The 22,031-nt window shown below is 43.2% G+C and overlaps 1 protein-coding gene across 1 annotated transcript in view; it reads right to left on the minus strand.

Moving 5' to 3' along the window:
* Nucleotides 1-2,041: 2,041 nt before the first annotated feature.
* The window catches only part of Kiaa2012 (KIAA2012 ortholog), a 97,974-nt gene continuing 77,984 nt past the window's right edge, over nt 2,042-22,031 (minus strand). The window contains exons 16-23 of the mRNA XM_048345740.1: nt 14,671-14,755; nt 11,662-11,827; nt 10,840-10,951; nt 7,619-7,956; nt 4,930-5,132; nt 4,220-4,392; nt 3,532-3,739; nt 2,042-2,503 (exon numbers count right to left, since the gene is read on the minus strand). Coding sequence (XP_048201697.1) covers nt 2,365-2,503; nt 3,532-3,739; nt 4,220-4,392; nt 4,930-5,132; nt 7,619-7,956; nt 10,840-10,951; nt 11,662-11,827; nt 14,671-14,755 — 1,424 coding nt within the window. The 3' untranslated portion in view covers nt 2,042-2,364. The remainder of the gene's footprint in view (nt 2,504-3,531; nt 3,740-4,219; nt 4,393-4,929; nt 5,133-7,618; nt 7,957-10,839; nt 10,952-11,661; nt 11,828-14,670; nt 14,756-22,031) is intronic.

Here is a 22,031-nt window from a genome sequence, read left to right on the forward strand (position 1 = left end):
CATTTTCTATATATGTGGTGCTGGGGAATGGAACACAGGGCTTCATGTATACGAGGCAAGCACTCTTGCCACTAGGCCATATTCCCAGCCTCTGGCTTGATCTTATAGACTTAAAAGATTTGACTCTAAATGAAAGAAATGATTTGAATTATGTAAATTAGAGTTTTGAGACTCACTTTACATCATAAATAGTACCTGGGAAAAAGATTCAGTTATAGAAAATTCTCATGAGTTGCCTTTATTTATTTTTGGTATTGAGCTTGAACATTGTCCTTTAAATTTTGTGCTCAAGGCTCTAGTGCTCTCTCACTTGAGCCACAGCTCCACTTCCAGCCTTTTGTAGTTAGTTGGAGATAAGAGTCTTCACGGGGGCTGGGGATATGGCCTAGTGGCAAGAGTGCTTGCCTCCTATACATGAAGCCCTGGGTTCAATTCCCCAGCACCACATATATAGAAAACGGCCAGAAGGGGCGCTGTGGCTCAAGTGTGGCAGAGTGCTAACCTTGAGCAAAAAGAAGCCAGGGACAGTGCTCAGGCCCTGAGTCTAAGCCCAGGACTGGCCAAAAAAAAAAAAAGTCTTCACGGATTTTATACCGAGGCTGACTTTGAACTATGATCCTCAGATCTCAGCCTTCTGAGTAGTTAGGACTACAGGCATAAGACACTGGCACCTGGCAAGGTGCATATTTTTGCCACTATTGAAAGAAAAACTGGCTATAAGAAAAACTGGCTATCTCACCTATCCAGAATATGTAGTTTCGTTTACATTTCTAAATGTCTTAAGGATTATCAGCATTTAGGTGGAGATGAGTGCAGAAGTAATTTTGTTCATAGTTTTTTGAATTAAAAATTATTGTGTTCTGCTATGGCTAACTTAAAAATGGGCTTATCTGATAAAATGGACGCTTCAGAGCAAAAATCTAATAGGGCATCACATTTGGAAAGGGACTGAATAGCACTCAGTGTAGCTTGTCTTTCTGGTGCTTGACTACAACTTTGTACAGTTGTAAAATTAGGGAGAAAAGGTTAATAGTGCTAATTTTCTCTACCTTCAGTGTTCATTCTTCTGTTCTTGGTTGAATTATTTCAGATGCTCTTATCTGTTTAAGTACTATTGGATAAATTAGATAAATGTGCATATAGGATCAGTAAGCTAAAAAAAGTTTAAATGATATTTGAATTTATAGCATTTTGGCTGTTTTGTTCTTGCTTTATATACAACATGGAGTTAAAAGTAAGCACCAAGTCTAAACAAGTCCATCAACAATATTGAATCCAAATTAAGGTTGTAGAGCTGTTTTTGAAGAAGTCAAATACTTGATGAACATTAGTGAGAAATTGGAGGTTATTACCTGCAAATACTTTTTCTACTATGGCCAAATAGAGTTTAGGACTAAGGGAAATTTGTGGGAAAATTCAGGTTCAAGTGCTGCTTAACATCCTTTTTTACATTTTGTTTTTAAAACTTGCATCTCCTTTAATAGTATTCTGTGAGACTTTGTTAAATGTTTAAGACAATTGATCCAATTAAGACTGTTTGTGTGATTTTTTAAATAAAATTTGTGAGTTGGTACTTCAAGGCACAGAAGCAAAATTTCAAGTTCCTTTTTAGGGCTCAAAAATAATCCTGTTAGAGCTTTGTGATGTGGAAGTGTTCTACATTAATACTGTCTGATAAAGTAGCCATATGTGGACATTGAGCACTTGAAGTGTGGATGCTTTGACTGGAGGATTGAATGCCTTAATAGCTACATGTAGCTATCTTGTGTAACTGTGCTGCTCTGGACTCTTTCCTTCTAGGCTGTGAGAGAACTGCCTTTTGCTCCCAACCCCTTTTAAAATTATCTTTAGTATTAAGGAGCAGTTTATGAAATATACTATGCATCTTGATCAGTTTCACCCCTCTCAGCGTTTTCCTTTTGCTCAAATGAACATTTCTCATGTGATTACAAAGACATTTAATGGTTGTGGGGTTTTGCCTTATAGGGATTTCTCTATGAATCAGCTAATTCATAATTTAACTGGAACGATTTCAAACACATTAAGTGGAATGAAAGAGGTTGAACATCCTAAGATTTACTGTTTCAAACTGAAATTATGGAATCTGGGTAATTTTATGCACTGAAGCTGAAACTAGTTCTAGAGAACATAGATTTTAAATAGGTGAAGAGCATTTGGGTAGAACAGAGTGTGTGTCGTGTGCAAGGGTAGTTGGGAGTGGAAGGTCCAGAGGAAAAAGTCAGGTATGGGCTCAGAAAAGCCAAGTGAAACTGAACTAATAAGGTTCAGGATGGAACTTTATTATGAAAAAAAGTTTCTCTTTTGTGATTACCTCTCAACTTACTTTTTAGTTTTCTTCTAGCCTTATGGTCTGGGTATTTGTAGGAACTGGAAATAAGAATAAACCCATGGTCTGGAAATGTTCTGTGTCCACTTCAAGCCACTGGCTTCCTTATGGAGTTCTCGGTTGAAATGAAATTGTTTCTCCAAAGCAGCTTTTTGCCTAAGGAGACAGCCCGGCCCCCGGTTGAAAAATAAGTAGCCTAGAAATTAACTTTGTAAGTTGGTAGAACTTTGGATCTGAATAATCATTAGACTTGGGTTTTAGATCATATCCTGGTCATTTAGTAAGTAACTTTAGATGAAGTTTAGGGTATCCTGAGTATCTTGGGTTTTTGTTGTTGTTTTGTTTTGCCAGTCCTGGGGCTTGAACTCAGAGGCTGAGCACTGTCCCTGGCTTCTTTTTGCTCAAGGCTAGCACTCTGCCACTTGAGCCACAGCGCCACTTCCGGCTGAGGAATCGAACCCAGGGCTTCATGCATATGAGGCAAGCACTTTACCACTAGGCCATATTCTCAGCCCCCTGAGCATCTTGTTAAAAAAGCAAAAATGAAGGCATAATTTACAGTTCTTAAACTTGTACTGCTGGAAGGAACTTTCTTGTTTTAGAAATGAAGAACGCAGGCTAGAGCAGTTACCAGTACCTGTGCTGAGCTGGGCTGGGTGGCTCATCCTTTAATCCTAGCTACTCAGGAGTCTGAGAGCTGAGGACTTTTGATTCAAAGACAGCCTGTGCAGAAAGTCTGTTATCTCTAGTTACCCAGTCAAAAGCTGTAAGTGGAGCTTTGGCTCTAGTGGTAGAATGCTAGCCTTGAACAAAACAGCGTTAAGGGACACCACTCTTAAGTTCAAGCCCAGAAAAGTACCTGGGCTAATATCACACAAGTGAAGATGAAATCAAGTCAGTTGGTATTGTTTTAATCTTTGATAGAATGAAGTTGAATGAGGTTCTGTTCTTCACTTTCTGTATGTGTGCCAGTACTGGGGTTAGAACTCAGGGCCCAGGCACTGTCCCTGAGCTTTTTTGCTTAAGGCTACCTCTCTACCTCTTGAGCAGGGTCCTGACATTTCCCTTAACTCATATTCCTTCCTTTGGGAGGCCTCCTTTTTTGTTAAGCTCCTCAAGGAGGTTTCTCCCCCTGCGGCCCCCCCCCCCCCCCCCGTGGCTAGTATTGCCCAAATATCCAGTACCTGGCTTCCTCCTGGGCTTGTTTCATGGCTTCCTCCATAGCCAGCTTTGCTTCCTCTTCCTTTTGCCTTCTCTCCTCAGCCTCTAGCCGAGCCTTCTCTTCTGCTTCCTGTTTCCTCAACTGGTATTCCAGTCGTTCTTCTTCAGCCATTTCCATCAGACGTTTTTGTTCTTGCATTTCCAGTTCCTTCTGCCTCTGCTTCTCTTCCTCTGCAAAATAGAAAGGGAAGCAAGTGGGCTCAGCAGGGTGTGTTAATGATCCTTGTTGCAAAATCGTGATTCCTAGGGACTCTGAGAAATTCTGCTTTGTTATAGGCTGCCAGATCCTCCGTAGATTTTCAATCCCTGAAGGGTGGCCTGAAGTCATTCAGATTCCTGTGACTGCCTATGAGGGAAGGAAATAAGGAGTAAGTCTGTACCTACAACTTAGATGGCAAAAGCAAAGCTGAAAGGGCAAAGGGGTTACTGAATTGGTAGTGAGACCCTAGAATCTTTTCCACAAGTTTTTTGTTGTTTTAGTATTTTAGGTTACAGCAGTTCACCGTAATCATATGTAATAATCACTTCGAGAAAAACATAAGTTTATACATTTAGAGTGCTTCATGCACTATTACCTAGGGTAGGTATACATGTACACCCACAGAGTATTTCTGTGATGGGAAATACAAAGAACTCCCAAGAATCCCTTACCAGCCTTCTCAGCTTGCTCCTGCTGCCTTTTTCTATGCATTTCTTGCAACTTCCTCCGAAACTCCTCTTGCTGTTGTCGGGCCCTCTCCTGGGCTGCTTGCAACTGGAGCCATTGCTTTCTCTCCCCCTCCTGCTGCTGCCTCTGTTTTTCTTCCAGTCTCTGTTTCTCCAGGCTGAGGAAAAAAAAAGAGGCAGGGAAATTACAAGAACCACTAGACAATCCAACAGGTAGTGCCCCCTGCAGGGCTTTTGTAGCCTCCAGGCCCTGGCCAGCATCCAGCTGCCCACAGTGAGATCAGTTTTTCCATTGGAAGCCAGGATTGAAATACCAAGAGGCAAGAACAAAGCATTTGAATCATAAGCCTAAGAGTTCCAGTACACAGTTCCCCTCTTTAAGTTCTCAGAGCTTCACTTTCCATTACAAAATGGAATTTGAAACTCTGGCCTCATGGTCGTGGAGATGAGTCAAGCCTAACGAAGGACCTACTGCAATGCAGACTGGCAGAACTTCAAAGAACATTTGCTGTACTGAATCTCAGTGTCTTTCCAAGAAGACCCATCCGAATCTCTCGAGTGTCTTCTGAGGTCAAAATGGAGTCTTAGCTCTGGTCAAGGCTGTTCCTAGATAACCCTGGGGAACATGAGTCTTAGCCCCTGGAGCTAAGGAGATCTGTCTCCAGCCTTTTCCAGTCTGCTCTTAACAGACTTACCGGATTTCTTCGGTGCGTCTCTGCTGCTCCAGCTCCAGCTCCTCCTTCATCTTCTCTGCTCTCTCCATGTGCTCCTGCTGCAGCTTTCTTACCTCTTCCTGCTCCCTTCTCTTCCTCTCCACCTCCAGCTGCCTCATCTCAGCCCTTTCTGCTCGAAGCCTGTCCCTGGAAGCCTTTTCCTGCTCCTTCTTAGCGAGAAGGGCCTAAGGGATAAGAATGCTTTTAGTGGGAGCTTGTCTCTAATCCTAATTAAAGAGGGAATCTCGCCTAATTAGATTATCTGATCAATCCAGTTATCAATCTAATTATTTAGTATAATTAGGTAACCAAATCCAGTTGGGTGTGGAGTCCTGGCAACTCTTAATTTCACATAAACTTTTGTCACTACTTGTCTGGCCAGTGGGGTGCTGGTTTCACTTCTTACTTGCTTTGAGGTTTAGAGATGGCAACTCAATTTCCCTGATACAGTTTTCTTCCCAGAGCTACTACCAGGGTTCACAGAAATAATGAAGATGACAAAATAGTGTTCAAACTAGGCTCTGATGGCTGAGATCTGAGGATCATAGTTTGAAGCCAGCCCAGGCAGGAAAGTCCATGAAACTCTTATTTCCACAATTAACTACAAAACTGGAAGTGGAGCTGTAGCTCAAAATGGTAGAGCACTAGCCTTGAGCAGAAGAGCACTGACCAAAAGAAAAAAAAAAAAAGTTCATTATGTGCCAGGTTCCACAGTTTAACCCTACCTGTACTTGAAATTGTCCAAGGCTCAAAAAAGAGGGGGAGGGCAGTGCTCTTCCCAGATCAAATAAATGATATCTTTAACTCGAGGACTACCTTTATTTATTTTTTTGACAGTCCTGGGACTTGAACCCAGCCTGGACACTGTTTTTGTGCTGCTTCAGCTCAAGGCTAGCACTCTACCACTTGAGTTACAGCACCACTTCAGCTTTTCTGTTTTTGTGGTACTGAGGAATAGAACCCAGGATTTGTGCATGTTAGGCAAGCACTCTACCAAGCTACATTCCTCGACCCTACTTCTCTCTCTCTCTCTCTTTTTTTTTTTTTTTTTAAGCTTCTAACTAGGGCTGGAAACTACTATGACCAAAGAGGGACCATTTTCCAGGAGCACTTTTAGGTATGGAACAGTCAGATTCACATTTAATTCTAGAAACCCACCATTTCTTTCCACTGACATAATGTTGTAGCTTTCTTTTTCATTGTAATGCTGCTGCTTCACTGATATGTCCAAGGAGAGCTTTAAAAGGTAACTCTTTCCATAGGACTCTATCCATCCCAGAGTAGAAATTTCAAGCTTTTAAGCTTTTGTAGAAGCAGCAGAGTACTGTGTAGTAACAATGAATCTAAAAATTTTGATGATCTAGCAGACATAAAGTGCCCACAGATTAAATTTTTCATCATTTGTGCAAAATTCTGTAATCTAGATAGTGCAGAGGGTCTGCAGACCATAAAGGAAAAAGGAAATCTCTTCTGGAAAACTTTGTACTATAAAATAAGTAGTCAGTACTTTAAAACAGTGACAAGAGCTTTCAATTTGAAGTTTAGTTGTTGGCTCAACCACTCAATAGTTGTGCAATATCTGTCTAATAACTGGCTTTTAACTCAGCTTTAATCTCCAGGCTTGTAAGCTGAAGCTTGTCACAAGAGACTAACAAATATGGCTTTAAAGGTTGAATGTGATTTAGCTACATTTACCAAATGGAGATATAATTTACAAGATTTTAACTATAGCTGTATGTATTTAAATATATTTTTTGTCTATAAGTCCTCCAAATACAGTTCAGCCCTTACATCTCCCTGGGCTGTGTTAGTCTTCTCTAGAAATGGTCTTTCCGCATAGTATTCTTCCTGGTTAATTGCAGAGAATTTCAAGGGTAATTTCTCTTATAGTTGCTTTTTTTTCCCCCTCCTCTTTAAGTATCCACATTGCCCCTAGAACAAGGTAAACATTTTTTTTTTTTTTGGCTAGTTCTGGGCCTTGAACTCTGGCCCCAGGTGCTGTCCCTAAGCTCCTTTTTGTTCAAGGCTAGTACTCTTACCATCATTTGAGCTACAGCACTACTTCTGCCTTTATCTGTGATTAATTGGAGATAAGAGTCTCACAGACTTTCCTTCCCAGGCTGGCTTTGAACTGAGATTCTCAAATCTCAGCCTCCTGAGTAGGTAGGATTACAAGCATGAGCCACCACTGCCCAGCACATAAAACACTTTCTAAAGCAGATGTATGTGTACGAACTGCCTTCGCTTTAACTGTACCGCAGACAAGCAGACTCCGAAAGGGAAAATTTCCATAGCTTTTGAGAGGCCAGGAGATGAGCGCTAGGCCAAGTCAAGGTTGTGTGCTTGTTTCTGATGGCCAGTGTTTGCTAGGTCCACCCCTGTCTGATGAGACCTGAGCCTGGCAAGGATGGCTGGGGTGCCTACCTCAGTTCTTTGGGAGGGGTTAGTACTGCCCATTGGTTTTGTGTCTAGCAGAATGCCTCATTTCAGAGGGGGTAAGGCCTCTGTCCCTTTTTCTTTAAGCTTCTCTGGCTTCTACCTAGGGTGCAGCCATCAAAACAGAACAAATAAGATTGTTATTCCATGGAGCTCTTTTATGACCATAGCTTAATTAGGTGCATTTTCAGTTAAGTGAAGACCAAACCAAGATGAGAGACAATGTCACCCCTACCTTTGCCAGGTCTTCAGGGCTTTTCTCTTCCTTATATTCCATGTTGTCAGTGACAGTCATAGGCTGAGTGGGTGAGGACCTTCTGTCTATAGAAACTTGTGTCTCTTGGACATCATATTGTGGAGAAAACCAAGGGTCTGCCTCTGTAATAGAGTGTGAACGGATGAAGCCTCTTTCAGAGGTGTCCCCAGCTTCTCCAAGTGGGCCCCTGGATCCACTTAGCTCTGCTGAGATCGCCACATTCTTTTCCTTTTGTGTCTTTTGCCTTTTGGTCCCAGGTTTTTTTCCTTTGGGAATTGTCTCTGATTTCTTGTCAACTGTGAAGTCCTTTGGTTTTTCTGTGGGGAAACAATTGGGGACAGAGATATAAATGAATTAGGAAATGGGATCTCTCTTCATCCTTTCAGTTACTTTCCAACTTTTTCATCCACTGGAAGAAGTGCAGATTCCCGAGGCCTAGCTCTAGAACCTGAGTCTATTGTGACAGCGTTTTGAGAGTAGTACTCAGACTATCCATTGAGACACAACTTTATTCCTATGTGAATCAACTATCAGCAACATTGCTATTCAAAAAGTATTTCTGGGTTTGGGGATGTAGTTTAAGGGGAGAGCACGTGCTGAGCATGTGGGATGCCCTGGATTCAATCATTCCCTGACCTCTAGTGGAGTGGGACTTTCCAGAAGGACCTCCACACACCTCTGGAAAGCACTGCCCTGAGCATCTTACTTGAGGTTGCAGCTCTGATGAGGTTTACTACTCTGTGGACTTCCTCAGCTCTTTTTTAAGGGTCACAAAAATTTGTTTTTCTTAGCCCAGCCAATGTCATGAGCTACACAAATGTAAACTTAGCAAGAGTTTAATGATGAAAGCTTCAAGAATAAATGCCTAGGAGGTATATCCTATGTTGGCCTTCCAACAGCATTTGCTTTGTTTGAAGAGTCTTCTGAATCTTGTGGCCAGACAAGGATGGGCATATATATATATATATATATATATATATATATATACATATATATATATGTATATATATATATATATATATTTTTTTTTTTGCCAGTCCTGGTGATTGACCTCAAGGCCTGGGCACTGACCCTGAGCTTCTTTTGCTTGAGGTTAGCACTCTACCACTTGAGCCACAGCACCCACTTCCAGCTTTTTCTGTATATGTGGTACTGAGGAATCAAAGCCAGTGCTTCATGCATGTTAGGCAAACACTCTACCACTAAGCCACATTCCTGGCCCCTCTTCCTAGCTTTTCAAGGAAACAAACATGCATAAAATTCCAGAGGATTTTTTGCTTTAGCTCTGAAAGAAAAAAAAATCTATATATTCTACACCATCCCTTTTCATAGGGATAGAGCAGGAAATGAACAGGCTTGTGAACACTGCAATACAAACAAACTTCAGCCATGATGGCTTGGGTCTCAAGCTAGACCCCAAAGTACAGTAAATCTGGAAGGATGTGACCTCTAGTATGGCCTCTGTGGCTAGTTCAGGTACCTCCTGTGATGATTCCCCCAAACTGGGTCTCAACCAACCACACTCGCCCCCCCCCCCATAATTGTCACATCTGATCAACACTGGATTGTCACCTCTGATATCTCTATCTCCTCTATGTCTCCAAATAATCTGTCATCACTGAATCTGAGCACATCTCCAACTGGAAATGAGCTCACTGGTCAGTACTCAAATTGTGGTTTGCAGGCTAAATATCCCCTATCTGAAATGCCTGGGACCTGAAGTATTTCAGAGTCGGGTCTGACTTTGAAATATTTGCATCTACATAATGAGCTATTTGGGAGATGGAATCTAAGGCCCAAGACATTTGTTTATGTTTCATATACCCCTGATACACATAGCCTGAAGGTAAATTTGTACAGTATTTTTGTGCCTGAATTTTGACAGACTTTTAACATGAGTTCAGGTGTGGAATCCACTTGTAGTATCCTTTTCCTGTTCAAAAATAGTCAGATTTGGGGACATTGTGGATTTTGAACTTGTATGGTATGGATCTCAATCTGTAGATATAAGTTCATGGAGGCCGACTGAAGACAGTGTGACAGGGAATCAATCCTTTCCTATTGATTGAACGTATCTCTTTACTACTTGTTTTTTTTTTTTTTTTTGGCCAGTCCTGGGCCTTGGACTCAGGGCCTGAGCACTGTCCCTGGCTTCTTCCCGCTCAAGGCTAGCACTCCGCCACTTGAGCCACAGCGCCGCTTCTGGCCGTTTTCTGTATATGTGGTGCTGGGGAATTGAACCTAGGGCCTCGTGTATCCGAGGCAGGCACTCTTGCCACTAGGCTATATCCCCAGCCCTTTACTACTTGTTTGACTTGTGCCAGTTCATGCTTTCTCAGCCCAGCCTCTACATGAACAGGATGGTGGCACCCTCTTCTTAGAAGTGCAAGGGCTTCATGCAATCACACATTCAGACCTCCTAATGAAGTGGCTGTGTAGTTTTGGAGTGTGTTATTATTTAGACTCCTGGCTCCCCTCTATTCCTGCCTAGTAAGACATTGTCATGAAGTGAACTGTGACACTGTCTTAGCTTGGTAGTCAAGGAGACTAGACAGACAGCTTGTCCCCCAGGATCTGTGCTAATTTTCTATACTGCCTCTCCTACAGGAGCCTTCTGGGTGGTTCTCTCTCTCTGTCTCTGTCTCTGTCTCTGTCTCTGTCTCTGTCTCTGTCTGTCTCTCTCTCTCTCTCTCTCTCTGTCTCCCTCCCTTGCTTTTTTTTGCTCTCATTCTCTTTGGCAGTACTGGGGTTGGGACTCGGTTTTGCCTTTGCTAGGTAGACGCTTTATCACTGAGCCATGCCTTCAACCCTTTGTTGGTTGTGGGGCTTGAAGTAAGGGTCTGGGTGTTGTCCCTAAGCTTTTGTGCTCAAGGCTAGCACTCTACCACTTTGAGCCACAGCCCCACTTCCTGGTTTTTCTAGTGGTTAGTTGTAGATAAGAATCTCTTGGACTTTCTTGCCTGGGCTGGGCTTCGAACCAAGATCCTCAGATCTCCGTCTGCTGAATAGGTAGGATCACAGTTGTAAGCTACCAGTACCTAGCATGCTCTCTCTCTCTCTTTCTCCCCACCTCTCTCTCTTAATGTGAAGTTTTGATTTTTGCCTAGGCCAACCCAGAATACAGTCCTCCTGTTTGCATTCCTACTCTCATGTAGATGACAGGTATGAGCCACATGCCCAACTTGAAAACACTCTCTTACCCACAGCCACTTTTGCTGCCCTGGAGACTTTTCCTTCTGTCTCATTGGATGCTTTGGTCTTCATTGCCTTGATTCTTTTTTTCCCCTTGGCCTTGTTGATCAACTCTCCCTCCTAAAGGTGGGAAATTAAGGAAAAGGGACTATGACACATGTAGGGGGGAAAACCCTACCAAAGAAAGATTCTGTTAAACAAGACTTAGAATGTATATGGATGTATATGGGGTATGGATGAAGCAGAAGAGTGAGTCTCAGAGAATATGGAGGTGGTTGGGAGAGTCAAAGACCAAGCCTTCCATTTTAAATGGCTAAGTAGTAATAGCATAGGAGAAGAGAGAAAGAAAATACACTGATGACCCAATTTCTTTTTTGATGCTAAATCATGGACTACAGAGCTGGATCAAAGTGAACCAGTTTTCATGTTAGGTAGATTGGTCCAACTGTTTTCTATCAAAACCAGCTTTGTTCTCTTTTGCATCACTGCTAACTTTTAGGAAGTCTTGGGAAGGTGACCACAGCCCATATCTGTCTTCACCTTTCCCCTGAGGCTGTGATAGACAGCATGGCAGTTCCTCCTAAGAGTGGGACCACGGACACCCTTCTCAGTAATTTTGTAGAAATTGAAAGTGGTCTCTGTCCTTCAGTAGGATGCAGTGCAATGCTGTGGTGCAGGGCGTGGTGAGAAGACCACAGCTGGACTTCAACAACTACTTGTCCCTTTGTTCAGTGCTCTGGTAGAGTGAGTAACCTATACACTGATACATAGTGACCCCAGCAGGATCCAGGTGGAGCCTCTGGATCAAGCCACTGAGCATGTGCACTTACATTACTGATGGCACTTGGTGCCTGCTGGTTGGACAATCGTGGTGCAGTCTTCCCTTCTCTTACTCTTGGAAGAAGAAATGTGTCCATACTGCCCAACTGCCCTGGTGACTCAAGGCCAGGTCCTGGCAGTCTTCTGTGTATATGGTATCCATCATTATCTCTGCCCCTTTGAAAACAGCAAAGCAAGAGGACCTCATGAAAGAGCAAAGTGTCGGGGGAGAGAAGAGAGCAAGTGATCAGATGTCAACTGAGCATCTATTCTCTGCTGAGTACTTGCGTTTGGCAAATGTAAGCAGCTTCTTTCCTTGGGATATCCCAGGGTCAGGAAGATTAGAGAGTTTTTTACTTCTGAAGTTTCCTTAGAGTAAATCCTAAAATGAATTCAGAGAGGGGGTGGTGGTAATAATTGCCTCTTTGTAGTTATGTACTTTTATGCCTTTTGTTGGATGAGATGAAACTTTGTCATTAAAATTTCTTCTATCAAAACCAGATAACCGCTGGTGACTCATGCCTGTAATCCTAGCTACTCAGGAGGCTGAGATCTGAGGATTGCTTTCGAAAGCCAAACAGGGCAAGGAAAGTCAATGAGAATCTTATTTCCAATTAATCACACACACAAAAAAAGTGCCAGCAGTAGAGCTTTGGCTCAAGTAGTAGAGTGCTAACCTTGAGCCAAAAGAAGTTCAGGGGAGTGGCCTAGGCCCTGAGTTCAAATCCTAGGACTGGCATACACACAAAAAGAAATTTCTTCCAGAAAATTTCAATTTTCAGTATGAGCTGAGGAAGACTTACAAAGTACTTATTAGAAACTATCAGTTCCTTCCTCCCTCCCTGTCTTCTTCCCTCTCTATCTCCCTTATAGGGGTTTGAACTTGGCTTCTAATTCAATCAGTTTGCTTGCTCAGCATGCCCCAGTCATGGCTTTTATTTTTTATTTTTTTGTGAGGCTTGAATTCGGAGCCTGGGCACTGTCTCTGAGCTCATTTTTGCTCAAGGTGAGCACTCTCCAACTTTGAGCCACAACTCTACTTCTGGTTTTTGAGTGGTTAATGAGCAGTTAATCGGAGATAAGAGTTTCACAGGGACTTTTCTGCCCCGGCTGGCTCAGAACAGTGATATTCAGATCTCAGACTCCTCAGTAGCTAGGATTCCAGGCATGAGCCACCAGCCTCTGGCCACCTGGCCTCTGGTTACTTGTTGTTTTGTTTTGTTTTGCTAGTCCTGGAGCTTGAACTCAGGGCCTGAGCACTGTCCCTGGCTTCTTTTTGCTCAAGGCTAGCACTCTACCACTTGAGCCACAGTGCCACTTCCGGCTCTTTCTATATATGTGGTGCTGGGGAATTGAACCCAGGGCTTCATGTATATGAAGCAAGCACTCTACCTCTAGGCCATATTCCCAGCCTTGCTCTTTCTTTTTTTTTTTTTTTTTTTTTTTTGGCCAGTCCTGGGCCTTGGACTCCAGGCCTGAGCACTGTCCCTGGCTTCTTCCCGCTCAAGGCTAGCACTCCGCCACTTGAGCCACAGCGCCGCTTCTGGCCGTTTTCTGTATATGTGGTGCTGGGGAATCGAACCTAGGGCCTCGTGTATCCGAGGCAGGCACTCTTGCCACTAGGCTATATCCCCAGCCCTGCTCTTTCTTTTGAGACAGGGTTTTAGTTTGTCTGGCTCCAACTTTCCACTCTCCTGACTGCCTCTCGAATGATGGTGACTGTACTTGGCTTGAGTTTTATGTTAAGAAAGTTATTATTAGCATATATTAATAATATAATTCACCATGAAAATGGTGCTGGTTCCATATATGTATCTAGTGTTCTTTGAACAAATGCATTCCTTCAACAGCCTCGTTTGTTCTTGGTCAGATTCAGCCACTCATGGGTTATGTACTATGGTGGTTTTGAACGTTACCCACTTGTTCCCTGGGGGTAGAGAGGGTGGATGTGTCTTGGAATAGCAGCAGTGATGCTGTTTGCCTGTGGTGTACCAGTCTTGGTTCAGAGCATTTTCTCTTCTTAGCTAAATCAGGATATTTATTGTGCTGAACTAGCATAGGGCCTTGCTGTGGAGATTTGAGAAATACATCTTGAATGAGGTAAATGGAATTTCCTGTAAATATATGAGTCTTTAAATCATTCAGTGTCTCTCTATAAAAACTCACAGAAGTCTCCTTTAGAATATAGTGCTAGGAAAACATTTATTTTCCCTGAGGAGCAGGTATGCTATAAATAATTACCATGGACCTAGTCATAATCACCGCTTTCTCTCTATATTTAGAAATTTCTGTATTAAATTTTAAATTTGTTCACAATGACTATAATGACTGTTGTGGGGTATTTGCTAACCCTCCATATTAAAAATATTCTCTAGCCATTTCATCTTTTTTGATGGCAGGTAGTACTGTTCAAATATGTAGCAGGAAAAGATAAGGCATAGAAATGTACAAAGAGAATTCCTTTAGTCATCTAAGCACCTTTCTCTGTTTTTTGCTGGTAAACACAAAATATTTTGACCCAGGAGGAGAGCAGTTGCACCCCTGAGCAGGTGGAGCTGGTTCTCACCAAGGTCATGACAGGCTACAGTTCCAGATGGAGGCCCAGGTGAAGACCCCCCAGCTGCCATGCTAAGAAGGGCTCTGCTCAAATGACGAGTTGTCTGGCTGAGCTGCTGGCCAAAGAGCTGACAGTAAGCACACAGGAGTATGCAGGAGGTGCTTAATGTATGTCTCACTTGTACTGGTGTTACTATTGTCATATGATTTCACCCAGAACTTTCTCCAGCCTCTCTGTAGATTTCAGGTATGTAGACAAATGGAAAAGGCTACTTCCATGGCAGCTTGTAGATTTCACTCTCCACCCATTTGACCAAAGTGTGGTCTTCCCCAGGATTCTGTTCTTTTAATGTCAGCTATGAGCCAAGAACACTCAGAAGACAAAAACCCACAAAATTCATTGAAAGTAAAGAAAAATACAAAAATGCAGACAAATCCACATCACCATAATTTTGAGTACTTACTTGTTTCTCACAGCCTCAGGGGTCTGGATGGGTTCAGCTTGGGAAGCACTAAGAGGGTCAAAGGTTACACTGGTTGTCTCCGAGTCTGTGGAAACAAAGAGCATCTTCTATAAGCAAAGCATACAGGAACATGTCCTGGGGAGATTTCAGATCTGCTGAAGTGTCTATCTGGTGAGTAGTTCATGGTGCACAAGAGATACCTTACTTAGGGAATAAGAAAACAATGCAAAAAACCAGTGCTGGCACCTGCACCTGACATTAAAATTACTATTAAAACATCATTTGGGAAAGTGACATCACAGTAAGAATCAAAACTCAGAAAACAATTCTAGACTTTGATCGAGAATCTCAGCCCAGGGCTGGGAATGTGGCTTAGTGGTAGAGTGCTTGCCTAGCATGCATGAAGCCCTGAGTTTGATTCCTCAGCACCACATACACAGAAAAATCCAGAAGTGGGCACTGGGACTCAGGTGGTAGAGTGCTAGCCTTGAGCAAAAAGAAGCCAGGAACAGTGCTCAGGCTCTGAGTCCAAGCCTCAGGACTGGCAAAAAAAAAACAAAACAAAACAAAAAACAAACAAAAAACCCCAAAACAAACAAAAAGAACCTCAGCCCCAAGTATGGGACTGTGGCTTAGTGGTAGAGTGCTTGCCTAGCATACATGAAGCCCTGGGTTCGATTCCTCAGCACCACATAAACAGAAAAAGCTAAAAGTGGTGCTGTGGCTAGCCTTGAGCAAAAGAAGCTCAGGGACAGAGCTGAGGCCCTGAGTTCAATCCCCAGGACTGGCAAACAAAGAACCTCAGCCCTAGGAACTTACTCTACAGAAATAATTCAAAAGAAGAAACAACCAGGCTGGGAATGTGGCTTAGTGGTAGAGTGCTTGCTTAGCATACATGAAGCCCTGGGTTCAATTCCTCAGCGCCACATAAGCAGAAAAAGCTGGAAGTGGCTCAAGTGGTAGAATGCTAGCCTTGAGCAAAAAGAAGCCAGGGATAGAGCCCAGGCCCCGAGTTCAAGCCCCAGGACTGGCCATAAGAAGAGAAGAAAGAAAAGAAAAGATGAAACAACTGTTTTTTTTTTTTTTGACCAGTCCTGGGGCTTGGACTCAGGGCCTGAGCACTGTCCCTGGCTTCTTTTTGCTCAAGGCTAGCACTCTGCCACTTGAGCCACAGTGCCACTTCTGGCCATTTTCTGTATATGTGGTGCTGGGGAATTGAACCCAGGGCCTCATGTATACGAGGCAAGCACTCTTGCCACTAGGCCATATCCCCAGCCCCGAAACAACTGTTTTGTTACAAGTTAGTTAATGCATTATTGTTCATAATGAAAACTTAGAAAGAGCTTAGCAAAAATGATTTGGGAAGTAATTTATGATGTATTACTTTGACATATAAAATATGTTTAAGAGGGCTGGGGATGTGGCCTAGTGGCAAGAGTGCTTGCCTCCCATACATGAAGCCCTGGGTTCAATTCCCCAGCACCACATATGCAGAAAATGGCCACAAGTGACGCTGTGGCTCAAGTGGCAGAGTGCTAACTTTGAGCAAAAAGAAGCCAGGGACAGTGCTCAGGCTCTGAGTCCAAAAGCCCCAGAACTGGCAAAAAAAAAAAAATGCTTAAGAGATAAATAAGCAATGTGGAAAGTAAAATGACAAACTAGATTATAGGAAAGTGTATTAGAACTCAATTAAGTCTCTATGGATAAAGATCGGAAGAGAAGCCAGTTGCTGGAAGCTAATGCTTCCAAAGCTAGTGATTCTGCAGTACTTGTGGTTTGAAGCCAGCCCAGGTAGGAAAGTCTGCTGTGGTTTAAGTGGTAGAGGGGTAGCTTTACAAAAGATGCTCAAGGAAAGGACCCATGACCTGAGTTAAAGCCCTAGGACTGGTACCCTCCCCCCCCCCCAAAAAAAAAGAGTTGGCTTGTGATATAGCCAACTTATATGTTAACAGAGGTTAATTCTTGTCTACCATGGGCTTGTAGCACTACAAACACACAAAACTCAAATATCATCCTATGAGGAGAGCTTATGCATGCCACAGCATGTGTAATACTATAGTTAATCCACTTTTCAGTGTTCAGCCAGTCATACCCTCCCTCCCACAATGTCCTGGGCCTCTTGGCAAGTTGGCAAAAGTTCTCTTTTTTTTTTTTTTGCCAGTCCTGGGCCTTGGACTCAGGGGCTGAGCACTGTCCCTGGCTTCCTTTTGCTCAAGGCTAGCACTCTGCCACTTGAGCCACAGTGCCACTTCTGGCTATTTTTCTGTATATGTGGTGCTGGGGAATCGAACCCAGGGCTTCATGTATACGAGGCAAGCACTCTTGCCACTAGGCATATCCCCAGCCCAAAAGTTCTCTTTTGCCATTCCCAAATGTTCAGGATGGCATTCATTCTAGGTTTTTTTTTTTTTTTTGGCCAGTCCTGGGGCTTGAACTCTGGGCCTGAGCACTGTCCCTGGCTTCTTTTTGCTCAAGGCTAGCACTCTGCCACTTGAGCCACAGCGCCACTTCTGGCCATTTTCTGTATATGTGGTGCTGGGGAATCGAACCCAGGGCCTCATGTATATGAGGCAGGCACTCTTGCCACTAGGCCATATCCCCAGCCCCTCATTCTAGGTTTTGGAAGGGGAACATGACTGTTGATGCACAATGTGGTTAAGAAAAGTGAAAGTCTGTTTAGGGCTGTACTTGGGAATTTATTTTACTTTAGAGAATATGTAACATTAACAGAGAAGAGGACCTGATTAATTATCTCCATGAAAAGAATTCTGTGTGGGTTTCTTTTGTTGTTGTTGTTGGTGGTCATGGGCTTGAACTCAGGTTCTGGGTGCTGTCTCTGAGCTTTTTCACTCAAGTCTAGCACTCTTCCACTTTGAGCCGAAGTGTACTTCCCATTTTCTGGTAGTTAATTGGAGATAAGAGTCTCATGGACTTTTCTGCCTGGATTGGCTTTGAACTGTGATACTCAGCTCTTAGCCTCCTGAGTAGCTCGGATTACACCCTGCCCTGGGTGTCTTACTTAAACCTTTCCCACTCAAGAAAAAAAAACAAAACGAAGACTCACTTCTCTTCATAATTACTTCAACCTTGAGTACAAGGCAAATAGGACCAGCAGGGGGAGCCTTTGCATTGACCAATAGCAGAAATTCTACCTTGGTATAATTTCACCATTTTGATTAGAATTGAAGATGTGCACTAGAACAGAGTTATTTCTTTTAATCAAACAACATGATCTTAGGCAGTATTGGAACAAACTAAGACAGAGCTTCGAATAACAATTTATGCTTCTAACTGCTTAAATAAATAATAAATAAATCAATAAATTTATTGATTTGCCAGTCCTGGGGGTGGGACTCAGGGCCTGAGCACTGTCCCTGGCTTCTTTTTGCTCAAGGCTAACACTCTGCCACTTAAGCCACAGCACCACTTTTGGTCTTTTCCACATATGTAGTGCTGAGGAATCGAACCCAGGGCTTCATGTATACTAGGCAAGCACTCTTGCCACTAGGCCACATTCCCAGCACAAATATATAAAATTTTAAATATATAGCATATAAGAAATATTCTGGGCGGGCACTGGTGGCTCACACCTGTAATCCTAGCTACTCAGGAGGCTGAGATCTGAGAATCTCGGTTCAAAGCCAGCTGGGGCAGGAAATTCAGTGAGACCCTTATCTCCAATTAACTACCAGAAAATCAGAAGTGGCATTGTGGCTCAAGTAGTAGAGTGCTAGCTTTGAGCTGAAGAGCTCAGGGTCAGTGCCCAGGGCCAGAGTTCAAGCCCCATGGATTTCCTACTTAGTGTTTTAAGACTGAACAGTTTGCCACATTTGATTCACATTTCTTTTTCTAAATAAATAAAACATTGGCTGGGAATGTGGCTTAGAGGTAGAGTGCTTGCCTTGCATGCATGAAGCCCTGGGTTCAATTCCTCAGTACTACATAAACAGAAAAAGCTGAAAGTGGTGCTGTGGCTCAGGTGGTAGAGTGTTAGTCTTGAGCAAAAGAAGCTCAGGGACAGTGCTTAAGCTATGAGTTCAATCCCCATGACTGGCAAAGCAAAAACAATAATTAAAAAAGCCAAAATACCTTAAAACATCTAAATCATTTGAGTAGCTCTCCAGAGGTTTGTCTGCCTTTTATGCACCCCTATCTTGTGGTTCCTCTGCCTGCTTTTCAGAGCTTTAGACCTTTTAGCTCTGCAAGTCCCTTGCTAAGGGTGGACCCACAGGAGGTCTCAGAGCTTGGAGACATCACAAGCCACCACAAAGGGGGAAAGAAAAGACTCCAAGATACAATGCCAGGAGAGCTACCTGCAGGATTGAGATCTGCTTGGGTTGGGAGCTCATCCAAGAAGCAATTGTTTAGTGAGGGTGGGGGATGGGGGTGATCCTGCTGAGATGAATGAGAGGTACTAGTCAGTAGTTCTGGAGGGCAGGGGCTGGGAATGGAGCCCAGCTCTGGTCACAAAGGCTGCCAATGGAAAGCTGGAGGTCAAAAAGCACAGTCTCATTGTCTGTCACCTTTGGTCTTTTCCTCTCCTCCCTTGGTTGTCTATACTTATTTTCCTCTTAAAAAAAAGAATAGCATAGGCCCCTAGGCCCTGGTGGCTCATGCCTGTAATCCTAGCTACTTAGCTTGAGATCTGAGGATCACGGTTCAAAGCCAGCCCAGGCAGGAAAGTCTGTGAGGCTCTTATCTCCAATTAACTACTCAGAAGAAAACCAGAAGTGGGGCTGTGGTTCAAGTGGTACAGCACTAGTGTTGAGCAAAAGGCCAACAACCAGGCCCGGAGTTCAAGCCCTAGGACTGACAAGAAAAAAAAAAAAACAAAACTGAACAATTGTCAGAAGAATCTCTTCATTCTCCAAATGGAAGGAGGGAGGGAAAGAGAAAGGAAGGAAAGAAGAGATATTTATATCTATATCTGTATCTATATATATCTCTGTCCTGGGGCTTTAACTCTAGGTTAAGCCTGGGTGCTGTCCCTAAGCTTCTTTTTTTGCTCAAGGCAAGCACTTTACCACTTGAGCCATGGTGCCACTTCTGCTTTTTTGAGTAATTTATTGGAGGTAAGAGTCTCATGGAGTTTCCTGCCCTGGCTGGCTTTGAACCGCTATCCTCAGATCTCAGTCTCCAGAGTAGCTGGGATTACAAGCAGGCATGAGTCACCAGTGCCCAGCTGAAGGTTTTATATTTAGGATATTAACAGTTTCCCCTGCTGTGTGGACACATGCATGTAGTGTTTTTAGCAAGCATGCCCACTTCTCACCGGAGGCTGCAGTGGTTCACTGCTTAAAATTAACCATGAAGATCACTACTTAACTTGGGATTGAAAAAACAAACAAACCACCAATCATGACAATTACCCTTAAGACCTATGCTAGAGTAAGAGTTGAAAAAAGTTCCTTAGCATTCCCTCCCCTTTTTTTTTCCTTCAAAGACTTGAAATCTTTCCGAAACATTAGCATTTATCATTCAGGACAGCAATGCCATCTTTAACTTTCAGCAGCGATATTTCATTGCATTAGAGACTGCCTAACATTTGTGGAACTCATCTGGAGCCTGCTCTGCTGTCATGAGACAGTCTGCTTGGCTCAGTCATGGCTTGGTTTTGGCCATGTTCTCTGCTGCCTGAAATCTCCATTGCACTTGGCCAAAACTTTAGGGCCTTGTCAGTGTTCACATTCTGCACATGTGATTTACAATATGGAAGATCTGAAGATGGCAGTGCATTTCTCTGGCTAGTGTCACTCAGCTCTGAAGATGGAGGGGACAGAAACAATATGTTAGCAGAAGCCTTGCTTAAAACCTTGGCCAAACCCAGGGATCAGATGACCCTATATTATTATTATTTAATACCCAGAAACAATAGGATCTTTTAAAAATCAGTAAAGAAAAAAAAGGGGGGGGGGCTGGAAGTGTGCCTCAATGTAAAGTGCTTGTCTAGCATGCATGAAGCCCTGGGTTCGATGCCTCAGTACCACATAAACAGAAAAGGCCAGAAGTGGTGCTGTGGCTCAAGAAGTAGCTAGCCTTGAGCAAAAAGAAGCCAGGGACAGTGCTCAGGCCCTGAGTCCAAGCCCCAGGACTGGCAAAAAGACAAAACAAAACAAGAATCAGTATAAAATTTACTATTTTTGACAGATATCGATGGTAAAAAGTAAAAACAGAAAAAGATCATAAATCTGTGAGTTATAGCCTCCCTTATCCCATAGGGATCTGTCCAGAAGGGACAGGATGGGTCACAGTGTCATTTCACAGGAGATTGTAATGTCCAAGGGAAAATTAATACCAATTAAAGGGCTCTTTGTGTGAATTATTTTTATCTATTTATTGGGTGCTAGTCCTGAGGCTTGAACTCAGGCCCTGAGTGCTGTCACAGATAGATAAGCAGTATTGACTATGAGAGTATAGGTATTTATTTGTGTAATGTCCAAGGAAAAGTTAATATCCACTAAAGCGTTCTTTATATAAATTATTTTTATTTATTTTTTGGATGCTAGTCCTGAGGCTTGAACTTAGGGCCTGAGTGCTGAGTTCTGTCCCTGAGTGGGTGCTCAAGGCTAGTGCTCAACCACTTGAGCCATAGCTCCACTTTCAGCTTTTCTGGTGGTTAATTGGAGATGAGTATCATGGGCTTTCCTGCCCAGGCTGGCTTCAAACCATGATCTTCAGATATGAGTAGCTAAATTTACAGGCTTGAGCCACCAGTGCCTGGCTTATGTGAATTATTTCTTTTCTTTCTCCTCTCTCTCTCTCTCTCTCTCTCTCTCTCTCTCTCTCTCTCTCTCTCTCTTTCCCTCCCTCGCCCTCTTCCTGGGAACTGTCCCTGACCTTCTTTTGCTCAAGGCTAGCACTCTACTACTTGTGCCACAGCGCCGCTCCCAGCTTTTTCTGTTTATGTGGTACTGAGGAATCGAACCCAGGGCTTCATGCATGCTAGGCAAGCACTCTACCACTAAGCCACATTCTCAGTCCTCTCTCTCTTTTTTTATTAATGTATATTAATTGCATAAGGGAGCTTTATTGTGATATCATATATGCATACAATGTACTTTGATTAAATTTACTCCCTTTATTACTCTTTCTTAAAGGTGAATGATTTCTTTATGCAGCCTAACGTGGAGGAGCTGTTTCTAGCCTCAGTGGACAGATGAGGACTCTTGGTCTAGGCATGGAGAAGTTAAAGAGGAAGTCTCTCTCCATAGACCATGGTCTCACTCAGCAGCTGTGGGTCTGAACTGCTAGCTTGTACAGAACATGGCATGTGAATTACAAAAAGAATGGGCTCCTTTTGTTAACCCAGGCCAGCACTACTTGAGTAACTTGGTCAGAGTCCAGCTCCCACAGGCTCCCTC

This window comes from Perognathus longimembris, chromosome 4, assembly GCF_023159225.1.
Source record: "Perognathus longimembris pacificus isolate PPM17 chromosome 4, ASM2315922v1, whole genome shotgun sequence".
NCBI classification, from domain to species: domain Eukaryota; kingdom Metazoa; phylum Chordata; class Mammalia; order Rodentia; family Heteromyidae; genus Perognathus; species Perognathus longimembris.